Source organism: Plecotus auritus (genome assembly GCF_963455305.1).
Source record: "Plecotus auritus genome assembly, chromosome: 4".
Taxonomy (NCBI): domain Eukaryota; kingdom Metazoa; phylum Chordata; class Mammalia; order Chiroptera; family Vespertilionidae; genus Plecotus; species Plecotus auritus.
In genome coordinates, this window is record NC_137775.1 from 133,842,791 (window position 1) to 133,859,530 (window position 16,740).

At 40.9% G+C, this 16,740-nt stretch overlaps 1 protein-coding gene across 6 annotated transcripts in view; it reads right to left on the reverse strand.

Annotated features, from left to right (window-relative positions):
• The window catches only part of DGKI (diacylglycerol kinase iota), a gene marked incomplete at its 5' end in the record, with an annotated part of 419,556 nt that overhangs the window by 270,483 nt on the left and 132,333 nt on the right, over positions 1 to 16,740 (reverse strand). For all 6 annotated transcript variants that reach the window (XM_080666632.1, XM_080666631.1, XM_080666634.1 and 3 more), the window contains one exon: positions 943 to 1,051. In XM_080666632.1, coding sequence (XP_080522758.1) covers positions 943 to 1,051 — 109 coding nt within the window. The remainder of the gene's footprint in view (positions 1 to 942; positions 1,052 to 16,740) is intronic.

A 16,740-nucleotide genomic window follows, 5' to 3' on the forward strand; every position in this document is an offset into this window, starting at 1 on the left:
AAAAGTACCATAAAGGCAAAGCAGCTTGAGTTGAGGAAATCAAACTTAGATTCCATGATGTTGCTAAGGATAAGTTTAATTCATCATTAGCTTGGAGGAGCCAATGAAGCATGTGCACAGAGGTACTCTTTATCTCACAGCTGCACACCCAGGCAGTAGTGTTCAAATGATTCATAAGGATTTTATTTTAGTCTTCAACACATCTGACTTCATATAAAGAAGCTATGTTCCTAGGATTCTGAGAATGGCTTAGATATGTGAAGATTGGTCAGTGAGCCACACTGAAAATTATTAAGTCCTTACAACCAAAATTACCCTACCCAGCAAGGCTATCATTTAAAATTTAAGGAGAAATAAAGAGCTTCTCAGACAAGAAAAAGCTAAAGGAGTTCACCACCACCAAACCATATTACAAGAAATGTAAGGTTTTCTTTAAGAAGAAGAAAGAAAAGATTAAAAATAAGAACAATAAAAAGGCAATAAATACATGTCTATCAACAATTGAATCTAAATAACAAAATAAATGAACAAGTAGAACAAAAACAGACACATAGATACAAAGAACATTTTGCCAGATGGGAGGGGTTGGGAGGGTAGATTAAAAAGGTGAATGGATTAAGAAGTACAAATTGGTTGTTACAGAATAGTCATGGGGATGTAAAGTACATCATAAGGAATTAGTCAATAATGTTCTAATAACTATGTATGGTGTCAGATGGGTATGAGATTTATGAAGATGATCACTTAGCAAGTTATATAATGTTTACACTGAGTTTTATACCTGAAACTAATATAATATTGTATATCAACTATAATTGAAAAATAAGAATTAATATAAAATAAAGAAAATTATTAAGTCTTGCTTGTAGTTATAGGAATCCTGAGAAAGAGACAGACACACATGCAATCAAATTATGTTTAAATAAAAAAGCCAACACCTACACTCCAGTCCAGAGTTGCTCTGGGCTCCTTCGCTGGACCATTTGCCACAGGAAGACCGAGGGGATGAGCAGGAGTCAGGTGCTGCAGGCCTGTCCGAGAGATTGCTTTCCTGCAGCAAGAAAGACAAACACACAAAGAAAAAGCACATCAGAAGGTAATACAGAGCAAAAAAATTCCCATGGGGTAGAAATGATGCATGAGTTAGTCTTCTACATGTGCAAACTGTATTGGAATATATCTCTTTAAAGTTCATGGTGAAGGTAGAAGGTTAGCAAGTCTCAAAGACAGGGAGGTTGAGGGGGAACACTTTGGGACAATATTATTTCAGGACCAGAAATTAAAATGTAAGTCCCAGTTTAAAGTAGAAGGCAGGATAGGCTAGGGTGGACACAATACTTGGACAAGTTTAAAGCTGCCAGACAGTAAAAGCAAGAAAAGCAGGCTCATGAGGTCTTCTATTGAAATTCCTCCACTTTCCAACCAAAGTGCTCTTCAAGCTGGCCACATCACCAAGTTTACTCTGGCTCCTCTTAGGAACATCCTCCCTTTCTCTTGAAGAAGATTTTTACCAGAAGCTCGAGGTTCTAAATGGGAGAAGACTGAGTTGTATCTGCCAAGAAATCTCAAACACTGAAAGACCAATATCTTACCAAGGTCCTGGCAAGAAAAATCTAGAACATGTTGTTTGGACTCTAGGTTTGTTGAGTGGAACATGAAAGGATTCAGGTGGGAAAGGTGGGAAAGGTTAAGAAAGTCAGCCCTGACCTTAGTCTGCAAAGATAAGAAATAAGAGGAGCCCCTTTAGCAAGCAAATATGACTATTGCTGAGAAAAAGAAAAAGAGGCAAGATAATAAAGTGGGGAGATTGAGAACAGCAAGATAGGAGGAGAAAGCAGGGTTCACTCAGGGAGATCTTGTAGTATCATCATGAATAACAGAAGTCAGTTTCTGGAGCTTAAATATGAGTGCCCACGCATGAATTAACTACTAGTAAGAGGCTCCTAGAAGAGCCAGGAGCTTTCCCTCTGCAGAAGTGCCCAGATGTGCTCTGAGAATTACCTGAGCTAGAATCAGGTGGGTCTTGTGATGCTGCAGCTTTGAGTTCTGATTAGTCTGAGGGCGAGGCCCGGGAATTTGCATTTACACATAAAGATTCCTTCTATAAGCTAAAGTTTACAAACATCTCTATGGGAGTCTGAAAAGATTTTAATCAAAAATGGAACTGGAGAATATGAAATGGAGAATCTCACATATGAGCCCTCAGGAAAATGAAGCTTAAGAACTGAGAGACTGATTTCCCATAAATGCCTGATTTATAGGAGACCGAAACTTACCCCTGGGCCAATGAACATCTGCCAAGAATCTCTCCTCACCCTCCAGCCAATGAACTTGCTTTTTGGACTCTGGCTAGACTCCCATTTCCTTGCATGCTTTGCCCATAAAAACAGCTCACCCCAAACCATTAACAGACTCACCTGTAATTTGCTACAGTCTGTGTGTCCTGAATTGCAATTCTCCTGCTATTCCCAAATAATCTCAATTTCTGTGTTTGGGTCAGTTTACCTCTTAATTTAGGTTGATAGGGCAGGAGGAAGAGGACTAACTTATCCAGGCCCATCAAGGGGGAGCCCTGAAGGAAATCGTCAGCAAGTTCATTGTGCACTTCACCCCGATTAGCTCTCTGCAGCCTGTTTCATAGGACGTGAACATCTGCCATCTGTTACTGGGTCCACAGCACACCAGGTCCCCTGAGAGGCCCAGACCCTCAGTCCTTCACCCATTTCGCTCTACAGAGAATCAAGGTTCCAGACAGTGAGATGGGGGAAAGACAGGCAGTGATGCCAGATACATGGTGAATCCCATCAACTGAGCCACTGAAGGAAAAGGAACTTGCTGGGGTAAAGGGGAGGAGTGAGAGCAGAATCTAAAAGTGCCCTTGGGCCCTAGAAGGCAGATGATCTCACTGTACTGTTCACAGAGCCCTGCAGACTCCATGCAGAAATAGAATTTATAAAGTTGAAAGATGAGCAGCAGCCCACAACCTGAAGAAAAGCTGGGTAAGAATCCAGAAATGAACCCAGGACTGTGCAACCACTAGACAATGACCCACACATGTGCCCTGAGCAAGTGTCCAGCCCTTAATATACTCATATTCTTGCACAGGAAGTCCCAGAAATAGCGTCTGGGTCTTCGGTAGTCAGAAGGGATCACATCAAGCTGGCCTGTAGCTGACTTTCGGAAGCTCCCACCAGGCCGCAGGCAATGTGCTTGCTTTATATAAGCCCCCAAAGAGTCATTACAAGTATGTGGGCCTTTAATGAAGACAGTCTGAGGCCATGATATTCTCTTTCCTCACTTTCACCAAAGCAAATAATTAACAATATCAATTTGGCCCCTCACCCCAAGTATATTTTATTTTATTGAGCAATAAGAAAAGAATGCTGGCCTCAACAATAAAGATAACTTTTTAAGTCAGAAAACAAAACAAAACAAAAGAATACTGGAGGATTCTTAGATGGTGATCCTTTATCCCTCAAGTGCAGTGGTCGGCAAACGGCGGCTCGCGAGCCACATGCAGCTCTTTGGCCCCTTGAGTGTGGCTCTTCCACAAAATACCACGACCTGGGCGAGTCTATTTTGAAGTGGCATTAGAAGAAGTTTAAGTTTAAAAAATTTGGCTCTCAGAAATTTCAGTCATTGTACTGTTGATATTTGGCTCTGTTGACTAATGAGTTTGCTGACCACTGCCCAAGTGTTTTCCTACATCTGAGTTCAAGGACTTCTTTAGCATTTTTCATGAGGACTTTTCTCTGGCTTTGAAGGACTTGGTATAGTGATTCTGAGTCACAGTTTTCATCACTGAAAAATCAGATCTCTATGGAGTCAGAATCTACAGGTTTCACCACAACCTACTGTCACAGTAAAAACCACAGGACAAATGAGTTTAAACTCGTGAGACGTTGTAGACTCCAATCACCAAAACCTGACTACTCTTCCTAATTAGGACCATCAAGAGGGGCACATTGCTCAAATAATCAAGTTAGGATGCAAGGAATGTATGAGTCTGTAGAAGAGCAATGGGGCTGTACAATGACAGACAGACAGACATTCAACCCTGGCTAAGCCCTGCAATGAAAGTGCAGTCAAGTCTTTCCCAGCCTGTGAATAGAAACAATTACGTATGGGCTTTTGTGGATTATTTATTCCTCATTGTGGAAGCAAATTTAAGGGTGGTTTTCTGCAACATTAATAGAAGAAAACTGTGTTATCTACTACACATATAAACATCAATTAGGGGAAATATAAGTAAGAAACATCAAAGTGGCTGCCAGTTTGTGACTGTAAATGGGCCTCACAAAAGATCATTATATAAGAAAGCAAAGAAGAGGGGATGGGAAGTAACTTCTGATTATAGCTTTCCGTTCTTCTAAATAAGCATGGGAAAAAATGTTTTTTCCAATAGTTCACATATGTATACACATTTTCTTTCAAAATAAGAAAGCAATTTCATCATTTCTCAGACCTTAAATAAAATTGGTATAAGTTGTTTTTCTATTTGGATTCATCTCGTTTGACAAGATGACATTTTAGAGTCTCGCAGAATTTGGTGTGTTTTGGGGTTGGTGTATGTATGTCGGGGCGGGGGAGGGGGCGCGGGGAGAGACAGGGATTTTATGTTTCAATTTGCTCCAATACAAAAATCAATGGAGTTTCAATTTCTCATTCTTTTTCTCCTGCTCAGAATCCACTCAAACCCACAGTCAGTAAAACTGTGAAATACCAATGACTCTATTATATTAATTTTACAACACTTTGTTGGGGATGACAATAATGGCAAAAATATCTTTGAAATGGAGAAAGTGCCAGGAAAGAACTTTAACATATTTCAAGTGTAAAGCCATCATACATTTTAAATAGCATTCTATTATTTCCTTTACTTCATTCAGTAAGACTATAAACTCCTAAAGGACAGGGCTCAATTCATCTACTAAATCTTGTTACATTCTAGCCCAGGGGTAGACACAGCATAAATTCAGTAAATGCTTTCTGAGTTCATGAATGAACTTGACCAAGAAGCTAAGCAAAACAGCTAGCTTGATTAGATCAGTGGTTGAGAAATCTGATTAGGATGATCTGAATTACATTCTAGGCCTTGCACTTCAATGGTATTCTTTCTTGAGAGAGCCAGAAATCCTTCAATGCAGCTCTTTAAAGATAAAGACAAATAGGGATAGAATTTAGTGTTTAGAAGCCTAAGACATCAAAATGGCTTGGTAGTCAACATTAAAATGGAATCCTATTGCTACAACATTTAGTACAGGGCATGTGATGGTGTTAATACCTTTATAATGTCTTGATTGAAAGAAATATGTAGCATAGACTCTTCATAAGAGAAATATTTAAAATTGTTTGGGAAAGCATGTAAATAAGTGATTATTTAACAAAGATTCCCTCTAATTATCCATTTTGGTTCTACTCGTCTTCTAGGTTTATATGGCTCTCACATTCAATCCATCCCCATCTTGCCAACTCTGCTGCCCGGTGACTCTACCTGTAGCAGAGAATGAGGAGCTCATGTGCTAAGAGGAGAAGCACCAGAGAATCAGGAGATCCCCTTAGCCAGGAAATTTCCTAGGACAAGCGATTGACACATTAGAGATTGGCAAACTCATCTTCTGGTTCTAGAGAAGGAACGACCAACAGAAAGTTTCTCTGTGTCTTGGTTTAATTCCCCAAGTGTCTCAAGGGAGATATTAATCACTGTGTGTGTAGGTGTGTTCAACACCCCCACCCCTCCCATCCAATATTGGCGTTAACTTTGCTTATATTCAAAGCCACCTGCAAGGTTAAAGACAGTTCCCACAATAAAAAAAAATGTCCCAAGCCCCACACAAATTCCAAATACCCCACCAGTGATTCATGTAAAGGATCAAAATGTATGTAATTATTTGAAACCAAATCCTAACCCATATTCTATATGAATTCAAAGCATTTATTGATGAAAGGATTTTAAGTCATTCAGAAGATGGCTTTTGCTATTGAATCATTGAATCTTCGATACAATCAATATGCCCGTATGATTCTACTTTTAGTCAGGAGGTCCCCTTAGCCAGGAAATTTCCTAAGACAAGCGATTGACACATTAGAGATTGGCAAACTCAGCTGCTACTTTCACAGTGACTCTCCAGCAATGGTGCGCATCCTCTGTCTGTGGCGGGGATTGAGAACCAGTCTATTTAAAGCATTCCAATCTCTCCCTCCAGGGAGAAAGCTCTAGCCTGGCCTTTCCCTTCCCACCTCCCCCCCTCGCCCCCCACTCCACTCCTACTCCCGCCACCATCCCTGGCCCTCAGGCACCTTACCATTAGCTTCCCCACTCCCAAGTTCCAAGGGCCCTTCCCTTACCTTCATAACTTGTTTCCCAAGCCCATTTCTTCTAAGAATTACTTCTCCTACTTCTTTGATTTACCCAATAAATGTTCTCTTACAATTAAATAAATAGATAAATAAACAAACAAACAAACAAACAAATAAATAATTAAAGCAAGCCTTCTAGGTATTTCTAATGTGTATCCTGGGATGAGAACCCTGTTGAGCCTACTTCATTTACGCTGCTAATGTAACTAAGTCCTGACACTTACATATTGAAATATATTCATTCATTGAACAATGTATTTACTGCATGTCTCTTTTATTCCAAGCACTGTTCTAGACATGTAAGATACATGCATGAATAAAACAAACATAAATCATTGTTTCTGTGAAGCTAAGATTCCAGCAAAAAATAACTTCTGCCAGTGTTGAATCATTTTACATAACTTATATACAGTATTCTTTACAACAATGAGATTGGTACTTTTATTATCCCCTATTTTATATTTTTAAAAATGGCAGCAAAGAGTGGTTAAGCTACATGTCCAAGATCACATGGCTAGGAAGCAGTCCAAGTGAGATTTGAATCCAAGCTTCTAACTACAGATTGTACATACTTCACCATTACACAAATGAAATGCTAACCGCACACACATACATAGCCAAAGAGACACACAATGCAATCAGCCTCTTACTGTACTAATGTTCTAATTACCTCAATGATAAATGTCCTATCTCTACAAAAAGAATGTAAGTTTCACCTAGAAAGAGAACAATGTTAAGGTAACCCATCACCTTATCTTAACAACCAATCACCATCTATGTAGTCAAGGTGCTTAACCTCTCTTAGCCTCAGTTTCCTTCTTTGTAAAATAAGAACACTATTACCTGACTCAGAGAGTTGCTGAGGTCATTATTGTTTTAATGTGTGCAGGGTGCTTGACATAGTAAGCCCTATGAATAGCCACGGCTATCATTATTCTCTTTCCCATACTGGCAGCCCCACAGCACTGAAGCAAAGCGGGTATAAGGTAGATCTCTGAATAAATATGTGCTTGTGTGATTGCTCTCAAATAGTCCAAGTTCTGGACACTTCTTCTCCGTCGAACATTTCACAAACTCCCGTTATGTGTCAGGCAGTTCAGAGGGGTTATTCAAACAGAAGATTCTTCTCTAGCTATGGTAAATAATTCCAGGGTTGCCAAAGGAGTCATTCTTTTCCCCTGACTTACCCTGCCTGATTAATGCAAAATTAAAAATCACATTCTCCCCTCAGACAAACTTACCAACATATTTAAAAAATGCAATCCAATGCCAATGGAATTATTATTTGATTATATTCATGTAAATAAATGCAACACCAAAAAAGCATTTTGGGGTTTGTTGTTTTAATCTGTAAAGCAGACTGGCTGGTAAATGCCCCTGAGAACTTGTAACCTCATCTATTCAACAGGATTTATTTCCCAAACCTAATCCTTCATAACCACATTATTAAAGCGTGGCTCAGTGCCCAGCAGGTGTGGCTCAGTGGCTGAGTGCTGACCTGTGAACCAGAGGTCACAGTTTGGGCTCGAACTCCAGTAGAGAGCATGCAGGAAGCAGCTGATCAATGATTTTCTCTCTCATCATTGATGTTTCTATCTCTCCCTCTCCCTTCCTCTCTGAAATAAAAAATGTATATATTTTAAAAAATATAAGACAAACATGTCTTTAAAAAAACACACAATGTGGATTTCTTAATTGGGATTCCCTCAGGAGCAAATGGTATTCTCCTCCTTAAGATATCCATTGATATCCTGGGGAATGAAGAAAAAGTAATCATACTGTTATGGGTTGACTTGTGTGCCCCATCACCACCACCAAAATTCATATGAAACCCAGACAGGGTCTTTACAGAGAAAGTCAAGTTAAAATGAGGTCATTAGGGTGAGGCCCCTAATCCCATTTGACCGGTGTCCTTACAAAAAGGGGAGATTCAAACACAGACACACACAGAGAGAACATGGTGTGAACATGAAGGCGGAGATGCAGTGATGTATCTACAAGCCAAGGAACAGCAGGGACGGCCCCCAAACCACCAGCAGCTCAGCTCGGGGAGAAGCACGGAGCAGGTTCTCTCTCACAGCCCTCAGAAGGAATCCATCTGCAAGCACTTGCAATCCACTCCTAGCCTCCAGAACGGTGAGACAACACATTTCTGTTGTGTAAGCCACCCAGTGTGTGGCACTTGGTTACAGAAGCCCTAGAAAATGCACACACTTCAAAAGTAGACCCGAACTCTGGATTTAGTGTAATAGGAGTTTGCTGACTTCTCTTTCCCAATTGCTCCTGTGAACTTTGGGTACCTTCCAATCATATTGCTCCCCTCCAGAAACTAATAATACTAACACAGAAACACATTCCTATGGAAATCCACTGTTAAAAACAACACTCTCATACAAACAGATAATAAGCACCTGACAAGGTTTTATTTAACTCACTAGAGGCCTGGTGCACAAAATTTGTGTACGGAGAGGGGGGTGTCCCTCAGCCCAGCCTGCACCCTCTCCAATCTGGGACCCCTCAAGGGATGTCCCAACTGCCCGGTGGGATCGGGCGTAAACGGGCAGTCAGACATCCCTCTCACAATCCAGAACTGCTGGCTCCCAACTACTCACCAGCCTGCCTTCCTGATTGCCCCTAACCACTTCTGCCTGCCAGCCTGATCACCCCCTAACCACTCCCCTGCCAGCCTGATTGATGCCTAACTGCTCCCCTGCCAGCCTGTTTGCCCCTAACTGCCCTCCCCTGCAGGCCTGGTCACCCCTAACTGCCCTCCCCTGCAAGCCTGGTAACCCCCACTTGCTCTCCCCTGCAGGCCTGGGCCCCCCTTCCAACTGCCCTTCCCTGCAGGCCCGGTCACCCCCAACTTCCCTCCTTTGCTGGTCTGGTCACCCCTAACTGCCCTCCCCTTCAGGCTTGATCACCCCCAACTGCCCTCCCCTGATGGCCTGGTCCCTCCCAACTTCCCTCCCCTGCTGGCCATCTTGTGGTGGCCATCTTGTGTCCACATGGGGGCAGGATCTTTGACCACATGGGGGCAGCCATCTTGTGTGTTGGAGTGATGGTCAATTTGCATATTACTCTTTTATTAGATAGGATAGAGGTCTGGTGCACAGGTGGGGGCTAGCTAGTTTGCCCTGAAGAGTGTCCTGGATCAGGGTGGGGGTTCCCTTGGGGTGTGGGGCGGCCTGGGCGAGGAGCCTGTGTGGTTTGCAGGCCGGCCACGCCCCCCGGCGACCCAAGCGGAGGCCCTGGTATCTGGGATTTATTTACCTTCTACAATTGAAACTTTGTAGCCTGACGCGGAGCCAAGCCTTCTGCTCGCTCTGTGGCGGCAGCCATTTCTGTTGGGATTTATTTATCTTCTATAATTGAAACTTTGTAGCCTTAAGTGGACGCCAAAGCAGGCCAGGACTACAGAAGCTCGGCTTCCTCCATCGCCGGGGGCAACCCTAGCCTCCTGCTCTCTCCAGCTCTGTGGCTGCCGCCATTTCTGTTGGGATTTATTTATCTTCTATAATTGAAACTTTGTAGCCTGGAGTGGAGGCCTGGGCCCACCAGGGTGTGCGGAAAGCTTGGCTTCCTCCATTGCCAGGGAAACCCAAGCCTCCCTCCTGCTCTCTGTGGCCACAGCCATCTTGGTTGGGTTTATTTGCATATTCGCTCCTGATTGGCTGGTGGGCATGGTTTGTGGGTGTAGCGGAGGTAAGGTCAATTTGCATATTACTCTTTTATTAGATAGGATTAATGAGGTAACTGGCATAGAAGACAAATACAAAATCAAAATGTGTATAAGAAATTGAGATTTAGCCTAGCCAGTGTGGCTCAGTGGTTGGGTGTCGAAGTATGAACCTGGTCAGGTCACATGCCCGGGTTGTGGGCTCAATCCCCAGTAGGGGGCTTGCAGGAGGCAGCCGATCAATGAATCTCTCATCATTGATGTTTCTATCTCTTTCTCCTTCCTCTCTGAAATCAATAAAAATAACATTTAAAAAAAGAAAGGAAGTGATATTTAAAATAGCCAGTCAGGAAAGAAATGCCCCAAAGCCTGCTAAATAAGATATAAGACCTTAATCCCTGTGGCACTGACTTTTCTTTTTGCGTATAAAATCATAACACATCAGCTTTTCACCGGTTAGCCTCTAACCTGATGGGACATAAACTGTTAGCACCTCTATCAGTATTGGATTATTAACCAAATATAGAGACAACTAAATTACAGTACTCATGAGTATCAGGTAAAATCCATTACTAGATAACAAGATTCTCTTTCCATTGGAGCAGGCTCATTAGAACATGCTCCAATAAAATAATTTTTTTAAAAAATCAAACAATAACCATTTTTCTATTGTCAAAATTTGAGATAATTTTATTCTCACTATTCATAGTTCCAAATTAAGACTCCTTGTGTAGTGTCTGGAATATTCTGGAAAATACCATAAAATAAATTCTCTCAGTTACTCTCTAAACAATAATGATTTCCTGGGCATCTAGCATGCCCTGAATAGTCTTTTAACCATTTTCTTCAGTTGGAAACAAGCTCGGAGACAGAAATTTTCATGTTTACTGGAGAGTCTATAGGGAGTGAGAGAAGCAGGGTTGGCAAAGCCAGGAGATGAACTGTGAAGCAGTTGCAACAGAAGCCTCAGTTGGTCTCACATGAAGCTCTGGAGCAGGAATGACCCTTGAGACTTGTCCCATTTTCAAGCAGAGACAAGACTTTGAACCTCTACATCAACCAGTCTTTGGGTATGTGCAGCCCCCCCCCAGACAAGAGATTCTCCTATGCTAGGGATTGGGCTCAGCTGTAGACCGTGAGCAGATAACACTCCTGGAAGCTGGAAAGATGAGCACCATGGTCCTGAGAACGCAGCAAATGCCAGTATCTAGACATCTATATACAGGACACACTTGTGAAATGGATAATTTTATTATCACCATTTTACCCTATGGAACAACTGACATTGGAAAGTTTAAGTAAGTTATAGAAGCCATACAGCACTCGTAAAGCCAAGATGGGAGCCCAGATGTCTGGCTCCAAATGCTCCATCACTATGCATTCCCTCAGAGGGGTTGGAGGGAGGGGGAGAGAGAGAGAGAGGAAGAGAGGGAGAGAGAAGAGGGGAGGGGAAGGAGAGTGAGAGGGAAAAGAGAGGAGAGGAGACGAGGCACAGAAGGGAGGAGGACAGAAGGATGCAAAGATGATACATAGTGTGGGCATGCAATGCACAGAAGTGACATGAAACGTCCCGGTGAAGGGGTGGCTGAGGACATTGTAAGAACAGTCTAACATTCCATTGGCAGTTGGTATACTGCTGCGATGGAAATGCCTCCTTTGTTTTCTCCTCCGTATTTGCCCCCTGCACTTAAATCTGCAGGGAAGTCTAGTCCTTGCCTTAAAGGCAGGGGGTTTATGAACGTGGAAATTGAAAAAGGGGCTAAATTTTACAATTAGGTCAATGAACATAGAATAGACTTTGCCTACTGGGATAGAGAGATAATCCGAAATTGAACAAATTTAGAAAAAGCATGAGCCTGGGAACAGAAATAACCTTAAGAACATAAGCCCTCTGGAAATTCACAGAAATTTTAGGGGAAGGGATTTAGATTTCCATAGGGTTTTTCCCAGTAAAATTATGAACAACAAAAGTTTATCTTTCCATGCTAAAACATTATTCCTATCCCCCTTCAATTTCCCATCACCCTGGAACCTATGCTGTCTCAACCACAATCTTGCTCAACTAATGGTGTAGCTAAATAGATAACCTGACACAAGTTTGTCAAACATATGAGTATTTTCAAAAGGTACTCAAAATGCAAAAACCTTTATGACCCAAAGAATGGAGTCAAACTACTATATTCAAAGTAGTTAAAATAATTTTCCTACATTAAAACCCAGAGTATTGTAAATATAGATGGGTGTTGGGAGGTTGGGGTTAGAGCCAGAGACCTACCTACTTGGAGGTCAGCCCTAAACATAGTGACCCAAGAACATGCCTATATGGTGAGAAGACACTGCCAACATGTATCAATGAGGGAACAGTCCTGGCAAAAAATAAAATAAGTAAAAGAATTCACCCCAAAAAGTTCAGATGAAGAGACTTTAGTAAAGGAACTACTTAAAAGTAGGGTTAGGGAACAAAGCACTATTCAATCTCAAGACTTGGAATAAAGCTAAGGAAACCAAGAGCATGTGGTGTTGAAGAAATAAGATGTCCAGGTTTTCAGCTGGATCTCTTGAGTGCTAAGTAGAAAGCAAAGCATCTTATTTAAGTGGCTAGTTGGTGGCAGAGCCAGGAATAGAAATCAGGTCTCTTTCCCTCAGCCCAGTTTGTCTACATTACCACTGTCTGGCCTTTGTCCATCCCATGTGGTTTGGCCTGTACATACGCATGTTCTTTTTATACTCCTTGCCTCCCTAACAACTAATTCATCACTATATGCATCCTCACACTTCATGTGTGCCCTGCAGGCCTACTTGCAAAAACAGAAATAATGATAAAACTTTCAGTAAGCCAGGAAGAGAAAAAACATGCTCCATCTGATAAAGGGTATGTATGAAAAGTCTACAAGTAACATCATAAATGATGGTGAAAGTCTGAACACCTTCTCCCTATGACTGAAACAAAGTTAAGTGTCTGCTCTCACCACTCCTATTTGATATTGTTCTGGAAGTCCTTACCTGTGAGTATGAGGTGAATGAGGGGAAGCAAAGCAAAGGAAAAGGAATACAGATTGGAAAGGAAAAAGTAAAAGTTTTTATTTGAAGATGGCATGATTGTGTAAAATGCAAAAAATCCATCAGAATTGACATATGAGTTGTAGTCATAGTGAACAGAGCCATATATAAAAGTCAGCTGTATTTCTATATATATACAACTACAAAACAAAAAATAAAAATTAAGTACTGACTAACACTGGCATTCAAAACATGAACTATTAAATGATAAGTCTACTAAAATATGAATAAGGCCTTACCCTAAAACCTACAAAACATTACTGAAAGTAAAGAGTTTGTAAATAAATCAAGATATCATATTTGTGTATTGAAAGACAAAATACTGTTAAGATGTCAAATCTTCCCAACATAATACATAGATTCAACACAATTCCTATCAAAACCCATTTGATTTTAAAGTGTATATAGAAAAAGGACATAAAATACTCAAGTAATCTTGACAGATTTGAAGAACTTTCACTACTCAATTTCAAGACTTACTATAAAGATAAATAAATCAAGAGATGGTAGTACCAAAGAACTGATAATTAGACCAATGAAAAAGAATAGAGTCCAGAAATAAACCCACACGTGTATGGCTTCAAAATAGGCATGCAAACAAATAGATGGAGAAAAGAATATCCTTTTAATAAATGATGCTAGAAAAACTGGTTATTCCTATTGGAAAAAAATTAATCTTGACTCCTATCACACACTGTATATAAGTAACTAGAGGCCCAATGCATGAAATTCATGCAAGAGTAGGCCTTCCTTCCCCTGGCTACCAGCACTGGCTTCCCTCTGGCACCCAGGACCCGGGCTTCCCTCGCAGCCCCGGCTTTGTCCAGAAGGTCGTTCGGAAGGACATCTGGTCTAATTAACCTATTATGCTTTTATTATTATAGATGCTTCAAGAGGGATCACAGATAAAAACCTAAAAGCTAAAACTATAAAACTTCTAGAAGAAAACATTAAAAAAATACCTTCATGCCCAGCCAGCGTGGCTCAGCAGTTGCGTGTTGACCTATGAACCAGAAGGTCATGGTTCGATTCCTGATCAGAGCACATGCCCGGATTGTGGGTTCGATCCCCAGTGTGGAGCATGCAGGAGGCAGCCAATCAATGATTCCCTCTCATCATTGCTGTTTCTATCTCTCTCTCCCTCTCCCTTCCTCTCTGAAATCAATAAAAATATATTTTTAAAAAAAGAATTGGCATTAGAAATAAATAAAAATAAATAAATAAATAAATAAATAAATAGCTTCATGACCTTGGAGCAGGCAATGATTTTTTTTTCCAGATAAAATTCAGGAGGTTCTAACCATAAAATAAAAAATTGAGAAACTGGACTTCATCAAAATAAAAACTTCTTTGTATCAAAATAAATATCAAAACATACTTCTACTCACTCTGCCATTTCCATTCCTGTGCCAGCATTGAAAATAGCAGAGTCAGAACCTCTAAAAGGCTGCTTCTTCATAAAAGCAATGAGAATTCTAGCAAAAATAATCAAAGTCATATATTTCAGAACTCTGGAAATTACCAATTCATTGGATGAGGTTGGCAGCAGCTCTGGCCTTGGCTAGTCACAGGGCAGGCTGAGCTCATTGTCTTGGAATGGCGGTAGCTTTGATACACTCCACTGACCAGGGGCTTATCCCACAAAGCTCCCTGAGCATTGGCTGGGCAGACCAAGACTTTGTCTTATCTTCCAGTTGGTAGCAGATGGGAGTAGCATCTTGCTGCAGTCTTCTACATAAAGTATTTTTTAAGGACTTTGTTTGTTTGCCTCTAACTCACTCAAAATGATCATGATACTAACAAGACTGGACTTCTCCCACCAAAAACATAAAAATAAAATAAAAATTCAACTATCTGGGCCTGAGAGCCTGGATGGGATCAATCTTCTAAAATTTTAGGGAACCAAGAACTTGAGGGAATCCCAACTTCTGCCGCTTTTCTGCCTTGCAGCCCCCCACCAACCTATCTAGTCACAATTTTGTTTCTTCTACTGGATGGCCAGGTGGCCAAGCCCACTAGCTGAGCATATGCCCTGCTGGGGTTGATATGTCTAATGCCTTCTTGCAGAAAACCATAATTGTATGACTGTTCTCTTTCAGCCCTCTTGCTTTACCGCTAGTGGCAGCTACAGAGAGAGGGAGGCAACTAGACTTCCTTTACCAACATCCTACTCCAAAGAGCGCATCATCTTCTCTTCCATCCTCTCTTATATCGATTTACAAGAGAGAAGGTAAAAGCTTTGGTGAAATAATTGTCTGGACTCAACCCTCCCATTTGGGTGCCTGGTCTTCATCACTGGCAGCTCTCTAAATTTAGAATACTTAAGTGTGTTTATGGTCTTCAGCTTTGGATTTGGCTATGATTCCAAGATAACAGGAACTTTATTCATTAAGGGTTTTTAAGAAATAAGCCAGTCAAAGAAAGACAAGTACCATATGATTTCACTTATGTGTGGAATCTAATAAAGAAAACAAATGAACAAAAAGGAAACAGACTCACAGATACAGAGAACAGACTGACAGCTGTCAGAGGGGAAGGGGTTGGGGGCTGGGTGAGAAGAGTGAAAGGATTAAGGCAAAGAAAAAAAGGAAAGACTCAAGGACACAGATAAGAGTATGGTTGACTGCCAGAGGGAAGGGGGGATGGGGAAGATAGAAGAAGGTAAAGTGGGGATAAATGGTGATGGACAGAGGCTTGACTTGAAGTGGTAAACACACAATATACAGATGATGTATTATAGAATTTATACCTAAAACCTGTATAGTTTTATTAACCAATGTCACCCCAATAAACTCAATTGAAAAGGAAGAAAGGAGGCAGAATAGTATATTTAGGAAAAATAAAATGAGTTTCAGATTCAGACTGTTAGGCATTCAATATCTTTATGCAGTGCCAGCTATGTACTACACAGAAGTACCAGGAATCGCTTGGTGTACAGAGTAAACAGAACACTCATGGTCCCTCTTCTTGTTGAGTTTATGATCCTAGTAAAGAAAGAAAGACAGAAATACATGAATATTGCTAAATGGATGTAACTGCTATGAAGGAAACAATAGGAAAAAGTGGTACAGGATGGGAGTTAACAATGATTAGGGAAGGCTACTATAAGGAGGTGACAAAAATCAAATTTAAACTAACCTGGACTGGAAGCCTAGCTCTCTCACTTGGTAAGTATATGATCTACCTATTACTTAATGTCTCTTAGATTCATCTCTTCATCTGTTAACAAGAAGAAAAATGTATGCCACATGGGGTTGTTATAAAGATTCAATTAGGGAAGAATAATAAAGGTGCCTGCTTCCTATTACTTTCCTAGAACACAATAAAGGTTTTTTAAAAGGCATTATTATCATTAAGGAGAAGATTAGCATTGTAAAGTGGAAAGTGAACAGGATAATAAAAATAAACAGATTCAATGCTTAATATCTTTATAACTCTGGGCAAGGAACGTAACCACTCTCAGCTCTCCCTCAGCTGTAAAAGAGAGAAGACAATACAGAAAATGAGACCATAAACTACCTGAGAAAGTAACGTATTTATCTGTAAAGCTCTAGTGTACTTGATGTGAGAAAATAATGAAACATAAACTGGTCCTGACTTTTATGGGCCACTATGAGTACTGGAAGTCACTGAATTTGCATATG